Raw genomic sequence first — 26,110 nt, 5'->3', positions numbered from 1 at the left:
TTTTGTATTTTTTTTTGCTCTCTAATTCTCTCTCTAATTCACGTGAATGAGTGCAGCAGAACATATATATGTAAGAAAAAGCATAACAAATAATACGAGGGGTAGGTGTATACGTCTCAGAGGTAATTTTGGGGGAACCTATTATATATTATCGGAGAGAAAAAAAGAGCAAAAAAATATCAACTAACAGTGTTTTCTAAGTTGTATTATTTTTTATGCTATTTTTCATGCAAATATGTGTTCTGTTGCATACGTTCATGTGGAAGGGTAAAGATGGGAATGTTAAATGAGATAGAAATTTTCAAGTGTCATGCAATATATGCTCTGCTGCACACATTTACGTAGAAGGATAGTTTTTGGAGGAAACGATAATGAAGGGGAAATTTTGAAGGGTAATGTAATTAATTTTGAGCTTCAAAGCATGTCTACATTTTAAAATATGGTTTCCAACTCTTAAAACGTTTTTGATCACGAGGGGAGGGTATGTATGATTTAGGGGTAGTTTTTTGGTAACATACTATATATTATCAGAAAGAAAAAAAGAACAAAAAAATATCAACTGACTTTGTTTTCCAAGTTTTCATATTATTTATCATTTTTTTAATACATAGATATATGTCCTGATGCATACATTCAGGTAGAAGGGTAGTTTTTTTAGGAAATCTGATAATAAGGGTGAAATTTTAAAGGGTAATGTAATTAGTTTTGAGGTCTAAAGCATGTCTACATTTTTTAAGGTAGTTTTTCAACTTTAAAAACGTTTTTGATCAGGAGGGGTATGTATGTATGACGTAGGGGTAGTTTTTTGAAACCGCATTAGATATTATCAGAGAGAAAAACAGAACAAAAAATATCGATAATATCTAATGCGGTTTCAAAAAACTACCCCTACGACATACATGCCTACCCCTGGTGAACAGAAAAGTTTTAAAATATGGAAAACTGCCTTGAACAATAAAAAAATAATTTAGAACTCTAAATTAATTACATGACACTTGAAAATTTTACTGTCTTTATAATTTCCCCAAAACTACCCTTCCACGTGAACTCATGCAGCAGAGCACATATTTGCATGAAAAAAGCATAAAAATAATACAACTTTGAAAACACTGTTAGTTGATATTTTTTTGCTCTTTTTTTCTCTCCGATAATATATAATACGTTCCCCAAAAATTACCTCCAAGATGTTAACACCTATCCCTCGTTTTATTTGTTATGTTTTTTCTTACATATATATGTTCTGCTGCACTCATTCACGTGGAAGGGTAGTTTTTTGAGGAAACGATAATGAGGGGGAAATTTTAAAGTGTAATGTAATTAATTTTGAGCTTTCAAGCATGTCTACATTTAAAAATGTGGTTTTCCAACTCTTAAAAGGTTTTTGATCACGAGGAGAGGGTATGTATGACTTAGGGGTAGTTTTTGGAAACACATTAGATAATATTAGAGAGCAAAAAAAATACAAAAAAATATCGAGTAAAATTTTTTTGTAAGTTTTATTATTTTTATGCTTTTTTCATACATATATATGTTACGCTGCATACGTTCATGTGGAAGGGTAGTTTTTCGGGAAAATTATAGAGAGGGGGGAATTTTTAAGTGTCATATAATTTATTTGGTATTCTAAATCATATTCACATTGTTCAAGGAGCAAAGAAAGAGAAAGAAATATCGACTAATAGTGTTTTCTAAGTTTTATTATTTTTATTTCTTTTTTCATACATACATATTTTCGGCTGCATATGCTCACGTGGAGTTTTCAAATGTCATGTAATCAGTTTGAAGTTATTAATCATTTTTACATTGTTCAAGGTGGTTTTCCATCTTTAAAAACGTTTCTGATCACAAGGGGTACATATTTATGATTTAGGGGTAGTTTTTCGGGAACGTATGATATATTATCAAAGAGCAAAAAAGGGAAAAAATATCAGCTAACAGTGTCTTCTAAGTTCTATTATTTTTATCCTTTTTTCATACATATATATCTTCCGCTGCATACGTTCACGCGGAAGGGTAGTTTTTCAGGAAAATTATGAAGAGGCGGAAATTTTCAAGCATCATGTAATTAATTTGGAATTCTAAATCATTTTCACATTGTTGAAGGTAGTTTTCCAGTTTTTAAACGTTTCTGATCACGAGGTGTAGGTATGTGTCACTTAGAGTAGTTTTACGGAAACGAATGATATATTATCAAAGAGCAAAAAAAAGAGGAAAAAAATATGTACTAATAGTTTCTTGTAAGTTTGATTATTTTTAATGCATTTTTCATACATGTAAATGTTCTGCTACATACGTTCACGTGAAAGGATAGTTTTGGGGAAATTATAATGAGACGGAAATTTGCAAGTATCATGTAATTAATTTGGAGTTCTGAATAACTTTTACAATGTTCAAGGTGGTTTTCCAACTTTAAAAACGTTTTTTATGACGAGGGGAGGGTATGTATGACTTAGGGGTAGTTTTTGGGTAACGTATTTTATATTATCGGAGAGCCAAAAAGGAGCAAAAAATATCACCTTACAGTTTCTTCTAAGTTTGATTATTTTTCATTTTTTTTTATACATATTTGTACCGCTCCATACGTTCACGTGAAAAGGTTGTTTTAGAGAAATTATATTGAGAGGGAAATTTTCAAGTGTCATGTAACTAATTTGGATTTCTAAATAATTTTTACATTATTCAAGGTGGTTCTCCAACTTTTAAAACGTTTTTTATGACCAGGGGAGGGTATGTATGACTTAGGGGTAGTTTTTTGGTAACATATTATATATTATCGGAGAGCAAAAAAAAAAGAGAGAAAAATATCACCTAACAGTTTATTCTAAGTTTTATTATTTTTCATCCTTTTTTTATACATATATGTTCCGCTGCATACCTTCACGTGGGAGGGTAGTTATTGGGGGAAATTTTCAAGCGTCATGTAATTAATTTGAAGCCCTAAATCATGTTAACATTGTAGAAGGTAGTTTTTCCATTTTGAAAACGTTCTCGATCACACGGGGAGTTAGTTGTGTATGACTTAGGGGTAGTTTTTGGAAATGTAATGTATGTCATCATAGAGCAAAAAAAAGCAAAAAAATCTCCACTTATCGTTTATCGCATTATAATCATTTTTAGTGAGTTTTCGTAGGTGGCGGCGCAGAGTGGACGTCCTGCTAGGGCCGCCAACCTTTTCTCTAAAGTTTAAAAAGCAAACCAAAATTTTTTTAGCATAAAGTTAGCAAAAATTATGGCGTATACCATTTTATAATTTGTCTTTGTGGCGGCGCTGCGTGCACGGACCTGTATCTCGGAAGTATTCATGTACAATTTTAATTGGAAGTATCAAAAACTTTAAAAGGTATGAATTTCAGAGTGAAGGAAGTCATTTTTTAATTTTTTTCAAAAAAGGATTTTTTAAAACTACTTGACATTCAAAAACTGTTAAGAAACGTTTTTCTCTTTAAACTAGATAGATTAAACATCATTAATTGATTTTCTTTTTAAAATTATCCAATACCGTCGGCACAGCACGAGCGTTTGAATATCCTTAGGTGGTGCTTAATACCCAGTATTCTCTTTATGTAATTTTACGGAAGTGTGCCCTTTAAGGGTTAATACCACCCAAATCGAATTGTAAAAAATCCTTTAAAGAATAAAATGAGGCCTTGATCATTAGGATTAAATGAAAATTATAACTTTTCCCTAAGGGAAAAGGAAAACCTAAACCATTAAATAACTACTGTTAAATGAACAATTTTAACCTTAATTATTTTTTTGTGAAGTATGTATGCTTGGAAGCCAACATCAAGATTTACAGAAATTAATAATAGATATTTTTGGTCGATTTCTTCAATCATTTTGAAGATATGCATCTTTTGAAATTGATTGTACGTAGTATACATCCTTAAATATTTGGAATTTCTCAAATTTATTGAATATTCATTCGCGATTCATCTCTTAATTCTGGAATCCGTTGAAATAATCTGTATTTCGTGAATTTCGAATATTTCAGGAATCCAGGCCATTCCCGAAATTATTTATATATCCTGAATTCCTCAAAGAGCTCTTCTTAATCCCTGATTTTCTTGTATATTCTGTATTCCTCTGAATCTTCAAAGTCTTTAAAAATTCGGAATTGTTAGAAATCCCTGAATTCTTTGCATTACATTAAAGTTCTTGGAAAGCATAGAATTCTGGAAATTATATTAATTTACGGAATTCAGAGGATTGAGGGAATACAAAAGATTTCTAAATATTGCAATGAATTTAGACTAATTCAAAAAATTTGGATGATTCATAGAATTTAGAAATATCAGGGAGTTCGGAGAGATTAAAATTAAAATTGCTATTTACTGCACGTATACTAATTTTAAATATAAATTCTCCACAATTGAAAAATGCTGAAAAAGCATTAAGAACTGAATATTTTTTTATGTAGCCTTCCAATTTTCTATACCTCTTTCCAGGTAAAACCGGGTGAAAAAAAATTTGCATGACAAATATAATCATTCTTTTAAAATTATTATGTATTTAAAATTAACTAAATTTACTAATTTAACATTGTAATGTGTGTAATAAATTTGATCTTGGTATTTAGAGATATTTCCCGCAACTTATTATCATGAATGTGAGCTTTTCTTTCTTTGTGTTGATCAGATTTGATTTAACGAATCGTGACGACTAGATGTCAAATGAAAGTCGTCAGAACTGTGAGGTGCGTAAGGATTGTTAGCAAGAAAGAATTCAGACATATATATGTACTGTGCGGATCGTTGTGTTACTTTTTTAAATAAAACTTGTGTCTACATTGACTTCTAGAAACGAAAATATGCCAAAAAAGGTCCCAAACGAAAGGTGAGTAAATTAAAAAAAATTTCTTTTCATAAGCATCAAATTAGCCCGCAATACAATGGCCACGATGTTTATAGGGGAAACTAATCGGATTTCAGAACAAAATTGTTCTAGATTTGATTTTACTTAAATATCCATATTTGATTAAAAAGGGTTTCTTTTGTATTTTCTGACGTTTTTTATATTTATTTTTGCTCTTAAATGACTCGAAAAAATAATGTGAAAGTTCTATATTGGGCTCAACATTTTATTTTTTTCTACGCAATCTCCATTTGCTTAATTTAAATAATTTATAAAATATTGGTTCTAAATATACGATGTTTCGATATTTATTTTATTTATAAAGATTTATTTTCAAAGCGGAAATTTGTTGTTTCATACACGGAGCAGGATGGGAACTATCTTTCTTGTTTGAATCACCGTATTTTTACTCTACATTTTCTATCGAACAAGTGCAAGATGGCTTCTGTAGAAAGGTAAGGTCTTATGAGATGAAACTTCAACTTTCTAGTTGAAATTAAATGTGTCTTTTATAGTTAAAAATTTCAATATTTTGTTAAAAATTCGTTTCTTTTTTTGTAGAAAAGTAGACTCATTAAATGAAACTTCATCGTTTTAGTTGAAAATGTATGTGTTTTGGTTGAAAATTTCACTGTTTCGTTAAATCTTTTTATTTTTTTGTTTAATAAGTCATTATTATTTCAGTTAAATTAACATTATTATTATTATTATTGATTTAAATTATTAATTTAAAATTTTGAAAAAGATTTTTTTCTTTATTGACTGAGAAATCTTTCTTGGCTGGAAATGCAACTCTTTTGTGGAAAATTCATCTTATTTGGTTACAATTTTTTTGTCTTTTTGGGCTAAATGCAACTGTTTGGTTAAAAATGAATCTGTTTGAATCAATATTTCCTTAAAAATTCGTCTTTTTTGGTGTTAGAAATTGAATCTGCTTGGTTGAAAATTAAACTATTTTTTAGTTAAAAATAAAAAAATAAACTATTTTTGGTTTTAAATTCAAATTTTTGGTTGACATTTTGTCTTATTTCGTTTAAAAAGTAATGTGATTTTTGTTGCGTAAAATTCAACTGTTTGATTGAATATTAATCTGTTTTGGTTAAGGACTCAACTATCGTTTTGTTGAAAATTCGTTTTTTGGTTAATAATTCCACTATTTTTTTGAAAATTCATCACTTAGAAACTTAATGTTGTTCAAAATAAAGTTCATTTTGCTGAAAATAAATGTTTTATCTGACAATTTAACTATTATAAACTCAAGTTAAAAGTTTTTTTTTTTTAATTCATATATTTTGATGAAAATTCTGATTTTTTGGTAGATAAAATTTTAGATAAAAGTTCCTCATATTGGTGAAAAATTTAAATAATCTATTTTTTATCGAAAACGTGTCTTTTTTATTGAAAATAAATGTTTTGTCTTTCATTCTTTTTTTCTTTATGAAAAATTAATTTTTTCAACTGAAAATGCAATTATTTTATTTTGCTTAAAAATTTATCTTTTTTAGTTAAAAATTCATTTATTTTGTTTAGACTCGTCTTTTTGTTTCGAAAATTTAGTTATTTTGGTATATAATTAATATTGTTTAAACTGAAATTCAGCAGTTATATTCAAAATTAACGTTTTTTGTTAAAAATTCAACATTTTTGTAGGAAATTCATCTTTCGGCTTGAAAATTTAACATTTTGGATGTGATTTTTTTCTTTATTGACTGAAAAATCTTTCATGTTTAAAAATTCAACTCTTTTATTGAAAACTCATCTTATTTGGTTTAAAAAGACATAAAACCTTTTTTTTGGCTAAAAATTTATAGTTTGATTGGAAATTAATCTGTTTTGGTTTTAGGAACTCAAGTCGTATTTTGTTATATGTTTGAAGTTCTGAACGTTCAAATGAACGAAATTTTTTTACCGATAACTTTGTAAACCAGTAAAAGTTCTCAGATGTATGTTTATTTATATTAGATATAATTTATTATTAAAGCAGAATTATAATGCATGTTTTAAATTGCAGTTAGAATAATATTTATGGTAAAATAGAAATGGGCAAAAATATTTCCTTCATTTGAATGTTGGGAATTTCAGGTACATTATTTTATTAAAAATTCGACATTTTTTGTTAAAAATTTCATTATTTGCTTGAAAATTTATCTCATTGGTTAAGAATTCTACGATTTGATTCAACATCAAAAATCAATCTCTTTGTTTAAATATTTAATTCTAATTGGTTGAATATTTAAAATTCTATATTTTAAACGAGTTTTTTTTATTTCTTGAGTAAAAAAATTTTTCTGCTTGAAAATTCAACTATTTCCAAAAAAATTGTCTTATATTTCTTTTTAAAATAATTGTAATCTTTTTTGGCTCAAAATGTAACAGTTTGATTAAAAAGTAATATGTTTTGACTAAGAACTCGACTCTTATTTTGTTGAAGATCCACATTTTTTGGTTAAAATCTACTATTTCCATACATTTTGTGTGGGATTCTTTAATCTTCTTGTTTGAAAAATCATCTATTTAGTTGAAAATTAACCTTTTTGGTTAAAAATACACTTTATTTGCTTAAAAATTAATGTTTTAACAGAAAATTAAACTGTTCTACATTTTAATTTAAAAAATGAACTTTTTTCATTGAAAATTCATATATTTGGTTGAAAATCTATTTTTTTTTTGTAGAAAAGTAATCTCCTTAGATGAAGCTTAATCCTCTGGTTGAAAATTTAACTACATATTATATTTTTGGTTGAAAATGTATCTTTTGCAATTGAAAACTCATGTATTTTATCGAAAATTTATCTCATTGGTTAAGAATTTCACTATTTAGTTAAAAATACAGTTTTTGGTTAAAAATTCATCATTTTAGTTAAAAATTAATTTTTTGGTTGAAATCATATATTTTAATAAATAATAATAATAAATACATATAAATAAATTTATTTGGAACTATTTTTTTCGATTGAAAATTAGATTATTTTGGTAGAGAATTCGTTTTTTTTTCTTTGAAATTCATTAATTCTGTTTTAAATTTCCTTCCTTTTTTTGTTAAGATATATTCATATTTTCGGTTTGGAAACTTAACTTTTTTGTAGAGAATGCGTATTTTTGGCTGGAAAATTCAACATTTTGAATGATATCGAACTTCTTTTTCCTTATTGACTGAAAACCTTTTTTGGTTTGAAATTCAACCTTATTGTTGACTATTCGTCTTATTTTGTTTACAAAGAAATATCATATTTTTTGGCCAAAAATTCAACTGTTTATTTAATAATTAATCTGTTTTGGTTAAGGACTCAAATATTGTTTGGTTGAAAATTCGTTTTTTGGTTAATAATTCACTATTTGCTTGAAAATTCGTCTCTTGATAGAAATTTAATTTTGTTAAAAATAAAGTTGATTTGTTTGAAAATAAATGTTTCAACTGAAAATTTAACTATTATAAATTCAATTTGAAATGTGCTTTTTTAGTTAAAAATTCATATATTCCGTTGAAATCTCGTCTTTATTGATAGAAATTTTTTGGTAGAAGTCCATTCTTTTAATTGAAAATTTAAATATTCTATTTTTGTTTGAAAATTTATCTTCTTTAAATGAAAATTTATGTTTTTTAAAATTATTTTTTTGTTTGTTAAAAATTCATTTTATCAACTAAAAATGTAACTATTCTATTTTTTCTTGAATTTTTTTTACTTTTAAATTCGGCTAGTTTGTTGAAAATTCACCTTTTTGGTAGAAAAGTAATTTCGTTAAATGAAACTTCATCCTTTGGGTTGAAAATTTAAATATTATTTTTTTGGTTAAAGCTTTATCATTTTAGTTAAAAATTCATTTTGAGGTTTTTGTTGAGAATTGAACTAGTTGGTTGAAAAATTAACTGCTTTGATTAAAAATGTTAATAATGTTTGTGTGGAAATATCAACTATTACACTTTTCGTTAAGAATTAATTTCTTTTGTTTGAAAATTATTTGCTTTAACTGTAAATTTAATTATTCCATTTTTTTCAAAATTTATGATTGAGTTTAAAATTCAACTATTAAGTTTAAACTTAATGTAGTTTGTTAAAAATTCGTCTTTCTTATGTAATAAATTAATCTTCTTGGTTGAAAATTCATCTTTTTGGTTGAAAAATCAACTATTTGGTAAAAATTGATCTAATTTGTTGAAAATACAATATCTCTAAGTTTTAATAAGAAACAGTTAGACACCCCTCCCCCCTTATAATGCTTTACCTCATTTGTGGATGATCACTTATAAAATTGCTTATAGTTGTTTTGTCACTAAAAGTCTTTAAAATAAATTTAGAAGCAAACATTGGTTCTTTATTAATATTATTACAATCGTAGATGTAAGGCTGTTTTATACCTGAAAAAATGTATAATGTCAGAAAAGGTAAAAAATAGGTCAGGGAAAAGTCAGGGAAGTTCAAAATTTAGATTTTGTAGCATTCCTGAATGAATAAATGTTTCAAAATTGAAATGATCAGATATCAATTTTTTATTGGTCTGCATAGTCTGCACCATGGCTCTTGTTTATTGACTCATATTTCATGACATAAATTATATAAAAATATACCTATGCCTATATATTAACTACCAACGAAAATTTATGTATAAATTTCTTTTTTGTATACAAGGATGCAACTGAATCAAAACGTTCTATATTAATTATTTTCATAGAAATCGATAGCATTTAAATTTGTTTCCAGTGTTCAAGAGGAGCAAAAAGGCTGCGTTTGCAAAGGAAATTGTTCGAACAAGATTTGTGGTTGCGTTAAGAAGGGCGCAAGATGCACGGAAGAACTTTGCAAGTGTAATTTGTGTGAAAATCGAGTATGTTTTATTTTTCTATACTTCCCAGTTTAAACAATGGCTGATCGTATTTTAATAATATAATAATGACATACTAATAGAATATTATTCGCATTTTTTAGACAGTGAAGAAGAAGCCAAAATCAGCTAAGGATAAAAATAAATCTTCACAATTCATAAGAATCACTGAAAATTATGCAGAACAAACATTTAATACCAGCCGGTCTGCCCGAAATTTGACAAAGAAGCTTACAGCTAAGGACAAATTGCAAAAGTTTAGAAATCCTGACGCGGATGATTCACTTTTGCCTGTCGAATCAGAACATGACAATACAACGCTGGGAACAAGATCTCGAAAGAATACTGGAAGGTTACAAGAAGAATCGAAAAGAAGGACATCCGCTGAGCACAGTTTAGCTAAAGAAATGGTAAAGAATTCCAGAGGATTGCGAAGATCACGTTCAGTTAACGACATCTATCAGGTTGCATACAATACAAGGTCGCACAAAAAGTTGAGAAAGGGGAAATTTTTTATTCTGGATGATAAGAATACAAAATTACCACTCAAAAATATACCAATGAAGATGAATGCCAGAAAAATCGGGAAAACTTTAAGGAAATCTGCTTCTACAAGTGATCTCAATGAAGCTTCTGCAAGTGATCTCAGTAAAGCTTCTGTAAACCAAACAAAGAATGTATCATTTAAAACAAGAAAAGCATCTCCGTCAGAGGGTATGCCAATTAGAACCAGATCAAGGACTAACAAAATGGGCATTACTCTAAATTTCTCCCTCGACAATGGTAATTTAGAAATTAAAAACAAGAAAGTTTCAAAAGCGAGTTCGAACATGAATCTTTCTGAAATTCCTAAAACAAAAGCTTCGAAAAAACCTGTTTCTAGAACCAGATCGAGGAGGAAACAGTCTAAAAGTCCAAATCCGAAACCTGTTTCTAGATCCAGATCGAAGAGGAATCTGTCTAAAAGTCCGAATCCGAAAGGATTGAAAAAATCAAATGGTTCTCCAATGAGAAAAGTAAATACACCAACTAAGAAGGAGAAGCCGGCTTCTAAAGTCAGTGCGAAGAGCAATCTGTCTAAAAGTCCCAACCTGAAAATTTCGAAAAAACCTGTTTCCAGAGGAAGATCGAGGACGAGACAAACTAAAAGTCCGAATCTTAAACCGGCTTCGAGATCGAGATCGAAGAGAAATCCATCTAAAAGTCCTAATCCGAAAGCTTCGAAAAAATCAAATGGCTCTCCACTCAGAAAAGTGAATTCACCAATTAAGGATAAACCTGTTTCTAGAGCCAGATCGAGGACTAGACAATCTAAAAGTATGAATCCGAAACCTGTTACTAAAGCCAGTTTGAAGAGGAATCCGTCTAAAAGTCCTAATCCAAAAGGCTCGAAAAACCCAACTGGTTCACCATTCAGAAAAGTGATTTCACCAATTAAGGATAAACCTTTGACTAGAGCCAGATCGAGGACGAGACAATCTAAAAGTCCGAATCCGAAACCGGCTTCTAGATCGAGATCGAAGAGGAATCCGTCTAAAAGTCCTAATCCGAAAGCTTCGAAAAAATCAAATGGCTCTCCACTCAGAAAAGTGAATACACCAACTAAGAAGGAGAAACCTATTTCTAAAGCCAGTTCGAAGAGAAATCTGTCTAAAAGTCCTAATCCAAAAGGATTGAAAAACCCAAATGTTTCTCCAATCAGAAAAGTGAATACGCCAACTAAGAAGGAGAAGCCGGCTTCTAAAGCCAGTGGGAACAGGAATCTGTTTAAAAGTCCTAATACAAAAGGCTCGAAAAAACCAACTGGTTCTCCAATCAGAAAAATGACTTCACCAATTAAGGATAAACCTTTGACTAGAGCCAGATCGAGGACGAGACAATCTAAAAGTCCGAATCCGAAACCGGCTTCTAGATCGAGATCGAAGAGGAATCCGTCTAAAAGTCCTAATCCGAAAGCTTCGAAAAAATCAAATGGCTCTCCAGTCAGAAAAGTGATTTCACCAATTAAGGATAAACCTGTTTCTAGAGCCAGATCGAGGAATAGACAATCTAAAAGTCCGAATCCGAAACCGGCTTCTAGATCGAGATCGAAGAGGAATCCCTCTAAAACTCCTAATCCGAAATCTTCGAAAAAATCAAATGACTCTCCACTTAGAAGCGTGATTTCACCAATTAAGGATAAATCTGTGTCTAGATCCAGATCGAGGACTAGAAAATCTAAAAGTCCGAATCTGAAACCGGCTTCTAGATCGAGATCGAAGAGGAATCCGTCCAAAAGTCCTAATCCGAAAGCTTCGAAAAAATCAAATGGATCTCCACTTAGAAAAGTGAATTCACCAAATAAGGATAAACCTGTGTCTACAGCCAGATCGAAGAGAAATCTGTCTAAAAGTCCTAAACCGAAAGGATTGAAAAAACCAAAGGGCTCTCCACTCAGAAAAGTGAATACACCAAATAAGAAAGAGAATCCTGTTTCCAAAACCAGTTTGAAAGAGAATATGTCTGGAAGTCCTGTTCGGAAAGACTCGGCAAAATCAAATTCTTCTCGACGCAGATCAGATGATTCAGAGAGTTTAGAGGACGAAGACGAAGAATGGAGGCCTTCGAGTACATCTGGGGAAGAATGGCACTATACTAAAACTCATAATCCAATAGGTTTAAAAAAAACAAATGGCTCTACACTCAGAAAAGTGAATCCAACAAATCAGAAGGAGAAACCTGTATCCAAAATCAGTTCGAAACAGAATATTTCTGAAAGTTCTAATCCGAAAGACTCAGAAAAATCAAATGCTTCTCCACACAGATCAGATGCTTCAGAGAGTTTAGAGGACGAAGATGAAGAATGGAATTCTTCGAGAACATCTGGGGAAAAGAGCCACTACACTCCCCCCGGTATTCCATCACAATCAAACCAAATGGATTATTTACAAGTGCCAGTAATACAATATTCTCCCCCATCAAACGAAGAGTCAGATATCGAGGAAGAGTTGTCAAGCAGTAAAGAAAGCTACAACAGTGAAGCTGAAACTGAACATGGTCAATCAATGATTATGAAGAAACCAATGTTGGAAGAAACTGATGCAATCTCAGAGTTGTCAAACAAAGAAGAAAGCGATAACAGTTTAGATGAAATTGAACCTGGTGAATCTACGGCAAAGAAGCCAAGTTTAGAAGAAATTGATGCAATTCCATCAACATCACAATCGAGAAATCATCCGAAATTGATTGGCGACTATTCAGCGTCTTACAACGAAATTCCTAAAACATCAAAACGGGTATTAAAGAGGAAATCTGAGGAGGGCCCAAGAACAAGAAGCGCCAAGAAAGCAGAGCTTTTAAAATTTATATCACTGCGCACGGTTGATTTAGTGACTAGTAGCGATGAAGAAATCTTCTCGCCCACGAAATTTTCCAAAAATGTTGACGGAGAAATCTTTAACTCTACTGAAAAAGCGGCTTCTATCGATCAAGAGTCTGACAGTCTACAATATCGAGAAAGGTCAACACTTCGGATACCTGATGGAGTTAACTTAGCCAGATATAATTTGTCCCGACAAGCCACTGTGCGGCATGATTCAGAATCAGGTAAATATATTATTATATATTACTTAATTATTCAAACAATTAAAAATGTATTTTTCGTTAGACAGCGTGTCTACCCTAAATGGAAACCCTGAAAAACCTAGAATTGCCAGGGAATTTTCTCGAGGGAGTGCTTAACTTTTTTTAATTGCAATGTAAAATTGAATAACAATGATTCTTCATTTGCAAAAGCAGCTTCATATTTATGTATTTCACTATTTTGTTGAAAATTTGTTTTTTTTTGTTTGAAATTAATTTTTTTTTAATTACAAAATTAACTATTTTATTTTTGGTTGATAATTGATAGTTTTTAGTTGAAAATTCATGTAATTTATTGAAAATTCTTTATTTTTGGTAGAAAATTAATCTTCTTGGTTGAAAATTAATTTTTGGGCTTGAAAATCCAACAGTTTCTTGTTATTAAAAAATATAATTTTTTTAGGTTGAAATATCAACTGCTACATTTTTCGCTCAGAATTCATATTTTTTTGAATGAAAATTTAATTACTTAGTTGAAAGTTAACGCCTTGTTTCAAAATTGATTTTGTTGTTGAAAATTCATCATTTTTATTTAAAATTCATCAAAAAGTATTCATTTTTTCTTTGCCTAAAATTATTATTTTTTAATAAAAATTTAGATATTGCAGTTGAAACTTTAGCTTTAATTTTTTTAACTAAAAATTTTAATTCAATCTTTATTTACAAAATTTTTATATATAAAATGTTGTTTCAAATTTAGCTATGCCAGTGGCAGATTCATCATTTGAGTTGAAAATTCATCTCTTTGGTTGAACATATATTTTTTAACTGAAAATTTAGCTATTCAATTTTTGGTTGACAATTTATGTTCTTTGGTTGAACATTTATCTACTCGTATTTTTGATAGAAAAAAATTTTCTTGGTAGAAACTTATTTTTTTATATTATTGAAAATTCAAATATTCCAGAAAGATTCATCGGTTTAGTTGAAAATTCATCTGTGTTGTTTAAAATTCTACTATTTATTCCATTTGAAGATGCATCATCTTAGATGAAAATTTTTTTTGCAACTGAAAATTTAACTGTTCAATTTTTTATTGAAAATTGATCTGTTATAGTGTAAGAATCAAGTTTTTGATTGAAAATTTGTCTTGTTAATTGAAAAATCAACTTATTCTTTAAAAATGTATTTATTTCATTGAAAAATAATCTTATTTGGTTCAAAATTCAAGTATTCTAGTCAAATATTCATCTTTTTAGTTGAAATCTAATTTTTTTTTAATATAAAACTACTTGGTTGAAAGTTAAACTCTAGTTAAAAATTAATCATTTTGGTGAACAATATTGTTGTTTTCTTTCTGGAAAATTAATTTTTTTAACTGAAAATGTAATTACTCCGTTTTTTAATAAAAACTATCTTTTCCAGTTGAAAATTTAACTTTATGGTAGAAAATGTAGTCACATTAATTTTACCTAAATATGTCCTGAATTTCAAGTATTATAAGATAAAATAAAAATTGTTACAATTATTATTCAAATTCCTGGAATTTAACAAAAATTGAAGAACTTATTAATGTTTTTAGTATCATTTAATTATTTACTGAATCGATGGTACTAATATATATATATATATATAACATATCGGTTGGATTAAGAAATGCGAAGTTGAGATATCGGGAAAAAATTTGAATTGTCAGGAAATGTTTTCCAGAATTTAAGTAGACACCCTATTAGAATAGGAAATTGAAAAATTAAATTTCTTCTTCAATTTTTTTTAGCAGAGAGTAGATTTATTACATTTACTTTCATAACACGCGCATCGAAAGTTCGACCTTTCTTTGCCCTTTGAGGGATTCGAAAGTTGTGTTTTCAACCCTAGACTAGAAAGTTGAAACAAGCGACTGCGAATCACTCAAGAGGCAATGAAAGTCGAACTTTCGATTCGCTCTTTATAAAAAAGCGAACGGCGGCGATGCTGAACTCGTGTGATACCTCAGACTCGTCAGAAATCGCTGCCTATCGCTCCTAGATATCTAATATACTATTGCCAAGTTTTGTTTCAGAATCCGATGAGAAGGAAGAATTGGATCAAGACTGGGAGGACGTTCCTTAAAAATGTATGGCCTGGAAAATGCATGCGTGCATATAAGTTATCAATTGTTTTACTATTTATTGCATCTATTTTTACGGGATTTTAAAATGTTCTTCTGTTAATTGGCCTGGGCAGGACCCATTTTATGAAAAAAAATATTTTATGAATACATTGATTGAAAAAAAGGTTGGTCAATGAAAACGATTTTTTTAACCCACTCACATACGATTATATATTGCGAACAACATCTACTATACAGTATCTTTCGATTACTCACTACAATAAATCTAATTACATACAATGTAAATAATGCTTTCATTGTTATGTATAAGTATTCATAATTCATACATTACACATAATGCGCGCATGGTATAGTTTTTACACTCACGCGAACACGTATATTCACATGGGCACTGTGATACACTGAATCCAGTCGCTTTATCGTTATCGTAGATCGCTAGGCGATCCATGATTAATTTATATACAAAATAATCGTCCCATATTACAGTTCAATCAATAAATCTATCATCCACGTGATAGACGCTATCGCGTGCTCTTCCAAATACAAATTTCTACCGGGGTACCTAGCGAAAATCAAAACATTTATTTCCAAAAACGTTAATTCTCATTATCTTAATATTTGAAAGTACAAGGAAATCACAAAATCATAAAAAATATTTCTTAAAAATAAAAATTCATTTTCAACGTTTCAAGAAATAAAAGCTTTGATTTGGGCTTTATACCCTAATAACTATTCTCTCGCTCCTAATAAAATTAAAATTTTGAGATGCTGATTTCAATAGGAAACGTTCAGAAAATCAGAGAATAAAAATGAATGTGTTCATTGTTCGCTTTGCTGCGCTTCATCGAGTTAACGTGATTTTTGAAACCTGAGACTTAAATTCGAATTTATTGATACTTTACAAATCCGAAAGTGTCGACAGCGTCAATAAATTCAATTTAAGCCCAATCATTGTTGCAGAGTCGAAAATGTACTGCGTGTACAAAAATGTAGGTTGAATGTGTGAAATTAGACGTTCAGACTTGAATTATCTGAAGAGAGTTATTGGAACTCGATTTATTATAAAAAAGTCTTAAGTCTTATTCTCATTAATTGGTAATCGTGAAATGTGATTAAAAATTGCTTGCAGCAAAGCCTGCGGTCAACCAACCATTATCCGTGGATTCCCGATTTCAAAAAAGTTTCATTCGTGTAAAAAAATATACAGTTGATCATTACAAAAAGGTTCCCCTAGTAATAAATAGTATATACAAACGATATATAAAAAAATCAAATTTAATACTGTTAAGGAATATCGAAATCAGGTTTTCACACAAAAAAAACAATTTCCTTTGGTACCCAACGGGAGTTCAAAGGCACTAAAAACAAACATTTGACTAGAAATTATTCTTGTGCCATCGCTACAGCATAATTATTAGCTCTCTATTATTTATATATTTTCACAGTGCTTCATATCCGTCGTGAGTTGGGCAATCACAAAACAACGAAATCGCATATAATTACAATAAGACAACAATAATACAATCTTACATACATATAAACTCAACTATAAAAAAAAACACTATCTTAGCAGCAATTAATCAGATCTCCTTTATGTTTTATACAACAAAAACTAATAGAGGATTAAAAAAAGTTGATTATAAAATCTGAAAAGTGACCTTTTATTTTGAATCGACTCCTTGTCTTTTGGGTTAAAGACTAAGTAATTCTACATGACATTCGTCAACGACTCTAAGAAAAAATGATTCTACAAGTGCGAAATGTTTTTGTTATTTTTGTATCTTTGGTAATGAATAATGATATTTTTATACATTATTATTCTGTCCCTTTTCTTCCAGTTTAGAAAACAAATGATTGACATTTTCAAAACACTCGAGTGGTAGAGTCTTTTGCAGAATATATATTTTTATACTTAAAAAATCAAGCATCTCTGAACTCGTGTAATTTGTTTACCCTTGAAAGTAAAAATCACCTCTCTTCGATCAATTATGTAGCTATACACGATAAATGTAAATATTTTCGCATTGACTTGTAAACAAGTGAACGGCTTTTTATAATATCAATTGCTCGTTACATATTACGCTAGTAGAAACTATCATTCCAATTTTTCTATGAAGGTACAGTATTGTCTATTATAGGGTTATATATGCTATTTGAATAAGCCCAGGAGCTCACAATAAGTTTGGTTACAATTGCACCTTTCTTCACCCGTCTTACAAGTGTTTATAAAATAGAAAGATCTTTTTCCCGTAGAACGCAAATACGACTACTTTGCCGACGTGAGAGGAATCTTTACTAATCATCTCAATCTCCCTTCTACGATAAATATTATTAGTTCTTGTACATTTTATTCCAATCAACAAGACAATCAAAAAGATTTAATCTAAAGTTTAGATTGCTTAAATGTTTTGAAAAAGATGGTAAATAAAAAAAGGAAACAATATTCATATATTCTGAAGAAAATGTTTAAAAAACAGATAAAAATAAAACTTTCAAGACAACTCAAGAACTTAAAAAAAGTTTCAGGACAGATGCTACGCATGAATTATTGGAAGAATAGACAGGCAGAAAAAATCTTTCACCTGAATAATATTTTAAAACTATAACCATTGTGAACTATTTGTCTAAAAACTATATACTCTCTGGAATGTCTGCACATCTTCTAATATATTCAAAAAATCACTAAACGAAAAATGGCTCTTTTTGATCGCTATATACAAATTATCTGAATTTGTCGAATTGATTTGGATAACGGTATTGCAAACTATCCTACTATTTTTCTAAGTATTGCTGTCCGTAGAAAGCTGTGTTCGCAGGGTAGAATGGCAACCTTGACAGACTCTTACCGGCTTCAGGATTCCGAGCCTAGAGATCTTGGACTCGAATCTGCTACACCTAAATTTGCACAATTTTGGGCTTCATTTTAAAACTGAAGACTGTGAGCCTCAATCATTATCAACCTGAAAGCTCTTACAGTCTAATTTTTTACAGAATCAATAAAGAGCGAATTTCGAATGAAAAACAAATTAGTTATGAACTTTTTTTATTGCAATATAATGATTATATCGCTTATTATTTTTATGTAAAATGTGGCTAAAAATTATTCTATTTTATCAATTATTTGTAAAGTAACTGAGATACTTTTAGATTACTTAAATTCGTAACTGTGCCATGTGGTTTTAATTTTAATTTTTATTACTTTGCACGATAAATTACCACACGTAAGTTTTTCAATATCATTAAACCTTCATTCTCAATTCATTTTTTTATGTGATTTTCATTAATATTTTTATAAATGACAAAGCATTGAAAGCAACCACACATTATAAGAGTCCGTGGACTTTTAATGAATTTTAAAACGAATTGATTAAAATTTAGATTTTAGTGGGGTTTTACACATATCATAATTACTCGTAAAGACGGAAAATCTGAAATCTTCGACACACTACCAAAGAAAATAAAAAATATTTCGTCAGGCAAGTTCTTGCTGATTAAAGAATGGGGCGATTGAAAATGGAAGATCGAAAGATAATTTTGGCAACATTTTAAACAACAATCTTCTCAAATACTTAAAATATCACTAATCAAACTCTAAGTTTGTAATTTTGTATTACACGTACCTCTATCGAGCCTATTCTAGATTAAAAATGGATTAAAAGAGTGTTATAAAAAAATAGGCAACTTGAAAATTGCGTTTTATGGAGGTTTTTGAACAGAAAAAAATTATTTTTTCCATTAAGGTTATTAAAGCGTTTTTATACTCGACTTTTCTTTAATGCTTATCGTTTTAAAAAACTTTTAAGGTTTTGAAGTAATTATTTGTTTTAAATATTTTAAACTCTTGTTTAGGGAGTATTATTCCACATTCAAAACTGATGATTAAACAAAGTTTGATACAAGAATTAAATAAATCCTGGGTAATCTTGTGTAATCTCTTGTAAACTTTTGGTATTTGTATATATTACTGTTTTTCTAACTTTTAAAATCTCTATTAAATTCTCCCTTAACTAAATTACCTCGTTTTAGATTTCTTTTACTCTGGTTCGAATATTTTCCTCGATCATTCTTCACTGTGTAATTAAAAAAATAATAGGGTAATTGCATGTATTTTAGGTAATATATTTTTTTAATATTACATAAATATCTAACAAATACTTCATTTCTACGAAAAAAAATATATTAAAGAAAACTTTGGAAAACCTTATTCAAAGAACTTTGAGAACTTGAAATGCTGCACTTCTAGTTTCACAGCCATTTACTAACGCCTCATTTTCACGCAAAAAATTCAAAAAGTATGTCTGCTTTTCAAAAATTAAGAAAATTTAACTTATTCAAAAAATTTTCCTTTAGTAATGAAATTCAGTTTTTAATGAGGTCTTAATTGTCCGATAAAGTATAGTACTTGAGAAAAGATTTCAAATTTTAATTATATTTCTTCATTATTTTCGAGATTAATTTGTTTAATTTTGGTACATATACGAAACAGTATCTTAAATTGCTAGTGATTTTTATATCTCTTTTTGCAGTTGTTTTATTAATTTTTAATGCCGTGCAATTTATAATAGTAGTAGTAGTAGTATTTTTCTATTAAGGTTATTAAAGCGTCTATAAATACGATTTTTCTTTATTGTTTATTACTTTTAGATAATTTTAAATCGTTTAGATTAAAAAAAAATATCGAGCCCTTTTTGAAATAAGTAAAATTTAATTCTTCGTTTTACATACTTCAAATTATTCTTTAGAAAATGTAATTTCGCATTAAAAATTCAGGAAAAAATATCATAACTTAAAAACTTCAAAATAATAACTTGAAAACTGCAATTTATGGAAGTTTTTGTTTGGCAAACTTTTTTTCATTATGTTCCTCAAGCGTCTATGCACGCAATTTGTCTCGAATGTTTATTACAGCTGGATAGTTTTGAACGTTTTCAATATTTAAAACGAAATAAGTAATAAAGTATAAAAGTAGAATTGAATAAATAGTTAAAATCTCTGCATTTTATGGAGGTTTTAGTATAGCAAAATATACTTTTTTGTCATTAGGGTTACTAAAGCGTCTTTGCACGCAATTTGTTTTGATTGTTTATTACAGCTGGATAGTTTTAAACATTTTAAATATTTAAAACGAAATAAGTAAAAAGGTATGAGAATAGAATTGAATAAATAATCGAAAACTTTGTATTTTATGGAGGTTTTTGTATATACAAATATAGTCTTTTTGTTATTAAGGTTACTGAAGCGATGTTTCTTTGCTGTTTATTACTTTTGGGTCGTTTTAAACGTTTTAAATATTTTAGAAGATATATGCAGCCCTTTTTGAAATAAATAAAATTCTACTCTATTTTCACAAAAAATAAATCCGCTAAAAAACCTGTAGTACAGGGATTTATTACATTAAAAATGTATTTCGCAACATTTTGGGTTTATTCTCCTGTTAAACGAAATATTGAAAAAAACTAAAAACAAAGAAAAAAGTAAAACAATTGAAATGTTATTTTTTAAGTTTTTATTTACACTGCCGACCTTAAGTTTGGATACATTTCCTTTCAACATAGAACATTCACATTTCACTCTAAAGATGAATTTCTGTGCAAAAACGTTTTGCCAAATCTATAAAAGTATTCGTAAAAATTTGAAAAAATCGGAAAGAGTAAATTCTTCTCTTTAAATCTATTTGAATTTAATCTAGGTTAACAACTAATGTCGGACTTTTAGTTCCTAGAAATATCTCTTGCAACAGTAAATATTTTTTATGAATACTCAAACAGTTGCATAATATTTAATCGAGTTCTTGATTTAGATTTAATAAGTAGGATTTACTCTTGATTTTATATTTTTTTCAAAATTTCTAGCAACACTTCTAGATTTGGCAAGGAATTAAACTCATGATTTCAAAATTTTCATTTTGCTTTTATCTTTGAAGCTAAATATTTTTTTACGGCGCGAAATTTCCTATTTCAAATCATCCTACTTACAAAGTCGCAGATTCTATTTCTGCACAGGTATTCGTCTTTCAAATAAAACATGTATTTTCAAACGGTCAATGAAAATGTACCCAAAATTTTTTTCGGTAATATTAAGTCCCTCGAAAATTTTAAATTAGACTTTGAATTGCTCATAAATTATCAGAAAGATACTTTATGTAAAGAAACATCGGGTTTAACAACTTTTAGGTTAAAGATGGTTGAGGCTCACCATATGACGCAGACGAAGTGACATCAATTTTGTAATAATTAGATTATTGAATCTTACCTGTTACAGAAAACTTGTCCACAATTCCGGCAGTGATGTCTCCTCTCATAGAGAGTAAATCTCACTCCGCAACCTACACACGAATCGGCTCCCTCGTCCTTCAACCAATGATCGGCAACTGTTCGGCCTGGTTGTTCACAAACACACCAGGAAAATACTCGTCCTCTGGTGTCACCGACGTAAATGGTTCTATGATCCCTAGAATTAAAAAAAATGTCTATTGCATCATTTTTTCAAAATAAAATTCAACACGGGATGTTTACTTAAATCCTGGAACGAAATTCCCTGACAATTCTAGGTTCTTTCCCAGATATTTCAAGTTTCTTCCAGGTATAATTTTTCATAGTACGGAACCATTCAGATATTTCACGTTTTTTAAAACAATTAACTCGAAATATATGAATATAGTTTTTCGCTAGTTTATTATAAATAATATCTTTTTCCAGTTTCTAAGGATTCCAATAATATGCTTAATTTACAAAGCTATGACAAATCGTATTGCAAAATATTCTTAGAAATATTAGCACCATAGATTAATTAAATAATTAAATAAAACTAAGAATATAATAATATTCATTTCTTGAATTTGTCTCGAAAGTCCATGAATTTGAATAATAATGCAAACCAATTTTTATCTTATATTCTTAAACTTAAAATGATAGGCATATTCAGGTAAAATTAATCTGGGTACTGAATAGGAAAATTACGACTAGAAAAGATCAATCTTCAACCAAATAGTTGAATTTTGAACTAAAAAAGATAATTTTTAATAAAAAATGGAAGTTAAATTTTCAGTTAGAAAAATGAATTTTCAGCAGGAAAAAATGAATTTTCGAAAACATATGTAGTTCAATTTTCAATCAAAGTGATGAATTTTCTACTAAACTGATGAATCTTTAAATGTAAAAGTTGAATATTTAAACAAGAAGATTAACTTCTACCAAAAAAGACGAATTTTTAACTAACTGAAAAAAACTGTAAATTAAAAATTAAATAGTCAAATTTTCTGTTTAAAAAATAATATTAAACTACAGAGATGAATTTTCAAATAATATGGTTGAACATTCAATTGGAATAGTGAAATTTTCAACGAAAAATATAAATTTTCAAATAAAATGATGAATATTTAACTTAAATACTTGAATTTTCAAAAGACAATTTATCAACAAATTACATGAATTCTCAACGAAACAGTTAAATTTCCAACTAAAAAAGGCAAATTTTTAACCAAATAGTTGGATTTTTAACTTGAAAAAGGTTAATTTCCAACCAAACATGAAATATAGTTAAATTTCAAACCAAAAAGATGAATTTTAAACTAAAATGGTCAATCTTTAACTGGAATAGTTAATGTTTAACAACAAAAAAATCAATTTTCAACAATAAAATTACTTTTTACTAAAAAACGAAGTTCGAACAAAATACATGAATTATTATCAGCTAGAAAAGATAAATTGTCAACCAAAAATGGCACAGTTAAATTTTTAGTTAAAAAGATTAATGTAATTAAAGTAATTAATTTCTTATAAAAAAAGAGAACTCTGAACAAAAAAAATGTAAAATTTAATATTTCAATTAAATAAGATTTTAACTTCTTATCAAAAACAGTTTAATTCAAACAAAAAGACGATTCTTCAACATGAGTTGACTTTTTAAATATACACGATTTTTCTAGAGAAAATACTGCAAACAAACTTCAACAAAATACATGCAGTTTCAACGAGACATTAGAATTTTCCACTACAAACTATCCACTTTTAAACAAAAAGAGAATAGTTAAATTTACAGTAGAAAAAAATAAATTTCAAACAACAAAAAAACGAATTTCTCACAAAATACATAGTTAATTACAGGACCTATAAAGCTACTTTTACAAATGAAAAACCATTGTTATTCGATTTTGTATTGAAATTAAAAAAAAAATTAAACACATTCTCGAAAAAATTCCTCAACTTTAAAAAAAACTCCCCAGTATTTTCAGGGGTTTTCAGGTATATACAATTTTTTGAACAATTCCAGGTTTTCCAGGTAGCGTAGATACCCTGGAACATTATTGAATTTTGACTTGTTATAAAATCACCTTGACACTGCCAGTGCAGTTATAGAGGCAGGCTCGGCATTGTCTTTCCGATCGTAGGCAGTGTGCATTGTTAGTTTACTTCGGAATACTAGTTGTCTCTGCCACTTAAATCCATCTCTTAAAATATTTTGTGGGTTAATCCTCTTCGGTTTAGTGTCAGCTTCATTCACTACTACAAAACTGTCTGTTAAACTCGTATCGCTTTTACTAGTCCTCATTGCAACTTCACTATCCATAGTACTGCTGGCAGATTCACTAAAAGTAAGAAAAGAACCAGTTTATTTTATGTTTTCCGTAGACAATTAAAGGGTGTCTATTCAAACCCAGGAAAAACATTCTCTGACAATTCCTGGTTTTTTCCAGGTACAGTTTCGCGAGTTTACTATATGTTTTTTTTTTACTTTCTAGAGAAATATGTTTAATTTAGGAAGTTTTGACCAATTATATTACAAGAAATTCTTAAATACATTAGCACTATCGATTTAGTGAATAATTAAATAATATTAAAACATAATTAATAATTCCTTGAATTTTCATCTAAAGTGTATGGATTTGAATAAATTTTTATTTTATCTTCTTATACTTAAAATTCAATGCATATTTAGCTCAAATTAATGTGGGTACTATTGGGAATGGATAAACTTCGATACGCCACCTAGTGACAAAAATTCGAACTAGAAAGAATAAACACGATTTTAAAGATGCATTTTAATTTGTGCATAAAAGTATTTTAACAATTTTTTTGTGAAGTTTAAAGTATTAGTTGGATAATAAAAATTAGTCTTTATCAGAAACAAAGTGTTTTAGATGGAATTTACATATTATACAGTGAAAACCCACACTTTTTAACAGAAATATTGTTCTAAAAAAACAATTATTATTCTCTTTAATGTGATTTTCAAAAGATTATAAACTTAAATGGACTTATTTTGAAGCGAAAATGAACTGTTAGAATTCATATTTAAAATCCAGTCATCTATTATTCGTATTCTTGGCATAATATGATTAAAATTTGTTGCTACATACATTAATAAAAGTTTATTTAAGCATACAATGCATTGAAACTAACATTAAATAATGAAATAATTGTATTTTTTTTAAAACCTATTTCACAAAAGTGTGTTTTTTTCACAGTATAAGAGAGAAATTCTATCTAAAACTATTAGTTTTGTATAAATATTTGTTTTCAGTATTTAATCACTGTTCTATACTTCACAAAATAATTGTAAAAACACTTTTATGCAAAAATTAAAATACATGTTTAAAATTGTACGTACTCTTTTTAGTTCCATTTTTTGGCACCATGTGGCGAAATGGTAGACCACCATTCCCAATATTAAAATAAATTTAAACCTCTTCAAATTCCTAACTTTTCTAGCAAAGTATTGTATTTTCAACAAAGCAGATGATTTCTTAACCAAATAGTTCAATTTTCAACCAAAAAGAATACTTTTTTTACCGCAAAATTTGTTTTTTAACAAAGTACATGATTTCTCAACCAAATGGTTGAATTTTCAACTAAACAAATTAAATTTGAACCAAATAGTTGAATTTTGATGTAAAAAGATCAGCTTTTAACTGAAATGATGAATTTTCAACTGAAATGATGAATTTCAAATCAAAAAGATTAATTATTAATAAAAGAATTTAACTTTCAACCAAGTAGATGAATCAGGAAAGATGAATTTTCAACTGAAATGAAGAATATTGAACTGGACTACTAGAATTTTGAACAAAAAGGCGAATCTTCAAGCTTGGAGATTAATTTTCAAATAAAAATATTGATTTTCGAACAAAAAATACGATTTTTTCCACAGAATATATGAATTCGTATACAAATACTTGAGTTTTCACCTAAAAACGATGAATTTTGAATTAAAAAAATAACAATTAAATTTTGAGTTAAAAAAGTTAATTCCAAACAAAACAGAAAAAAACGTATTTTCAAGAAAGCAGTAAAATAGAGCCATATAAAGCAATATTACAAAGGAAGAATCAATGTAATTCAATTTTATATTGCAATTTAAAGAAAAATTAAGCACGTTTTCGAAAAAATTCCCTGACATTTCAAGGGTTTTCCAGGTATATCAACATTTCCTGACAATTCTAGGTTTTCAGGTAAGGTAGACACCCTGAATTAGAAGAAAACACACAAGAAAAAAAGATTTGTAACCACCTAATTTGAGCTCCTTCACTGTCAGCTCGTCCGCCACCTTCGCTCTTCCTAAACAAGGGATTGCCTCGACTTTTTCTCCTAAGTACTACTGCCGACGAGGAATTACTTTGAGGTGATAGCTTGTTGCCTGATCCGTTGCTCGACTCATTTTCTGAACATTCTTCTTTTTCCTCAAGTAATCTCGAAGCTTCTTTAACATTTTCCGCTTCTGATAGACTACTTTCTGAACCACTTTTTACAAGAGTGCCTGCAT

At 28.7% G+C, this 26,110-nt stretch overlaps 2 protein-coding genes across 5 annotated transcripts in view; one reads left to right on the top strand and one right to left on the bottom strand.

The window, feature by feature from the left end:
• The first annotated feature begins 4,670 nt into the window (after positions 1 to 4,670).
• Positions 4,671 to 15,512, top strand: LOC117181563 (serine/arginine repetitive matrix protein 1-like). Of its 4 annotated transcripts, none has more exons than XM_033374385.1 (5): positions 4,671 to 4,836; positions 5,224 to 5,309; positions 9,555 to 9,678; positions 9,780 to 13,260; positions 15,288 to 15,512. In XM_033374385.1, exons 2-5 carry the CDS (start codon positions 5,293 to 5,295, stop codon positions 15,431 to 15,433), a joined length of 3,768 nt encoding a protein of 1,255 aa, XP_033230276.1. In that variant the 5' UTR covers positions 4,671 to 4,836; positions 5,224 to 5,292; the 3' UTR covers positions 15,434 to 15,512. The 4 variants fall into 4 exon arrangements, with proteins under 4 accessions (XP_033230276.1, XP_033230277.1, XP_033230279.1 ...); XM_033374386.1 differs by having other exon boundaries at positions 5,194 to 5,309; XM_033374388.1 differs by lacking the exon at positions 5,224 to 5,309 and having other exon boundaries at positions 15,299 to 15,512.
• A 25-nt stretch (positions 15,513 to 15,537) lies between these two features.
• Positions 15,538 to 26,110, bottom strand: part of LOC117181179 (WD repeat and FYVE domain-containing protein 3) — a 51,573-nt gene continuing 41,000 nt past the window's right edge. Inside the window, exons 25-28 of the mRNA XM_033373747.1 lie at positions 25,858 to 26,104; positions 23,682 to 23,936; positions 21,602 to 21,799; positions 15,538 to 18,244 (exon numbers count right to left, since the gene is read on the bottom strand). Of these exons, the coding sequence (XP_033229638.1) occupies positions 18,130 to 18,244; positions 21,602 to 21,799; positions 23,682 to 23,936; positions 25,858 to 26,104 (815 nt within the window). The 3' untranslated portion in view covers positions 15,538 to 18,129. The remainder of the gene's footprint in view (positions 18,245 to 21,601; positions 21,800 to 23,681; positions 23,937 to 25,857; positions 26,105 to 26,110) is intronic.

Source organism: Belonocnema kinseyi, chromosome 10, assembly GCF_010883055.1.
Source record: "Belonocnema kinseyi isolate 2016_QV_RU_SX_M_011 chromosome 10, B_treatae_v1, whole genome shotgun sequence".
NCBI lineage: Eukaryota > Metazoa > Arthropoda > Insecta > Hymenoptera > Cynipidae > Belonocnema > Belonocnema kinseyi.
Note: the sequence above shows the minus strand (reverse complement) of the source record. Positions and strands in the feature narration are given on the sequence as shown.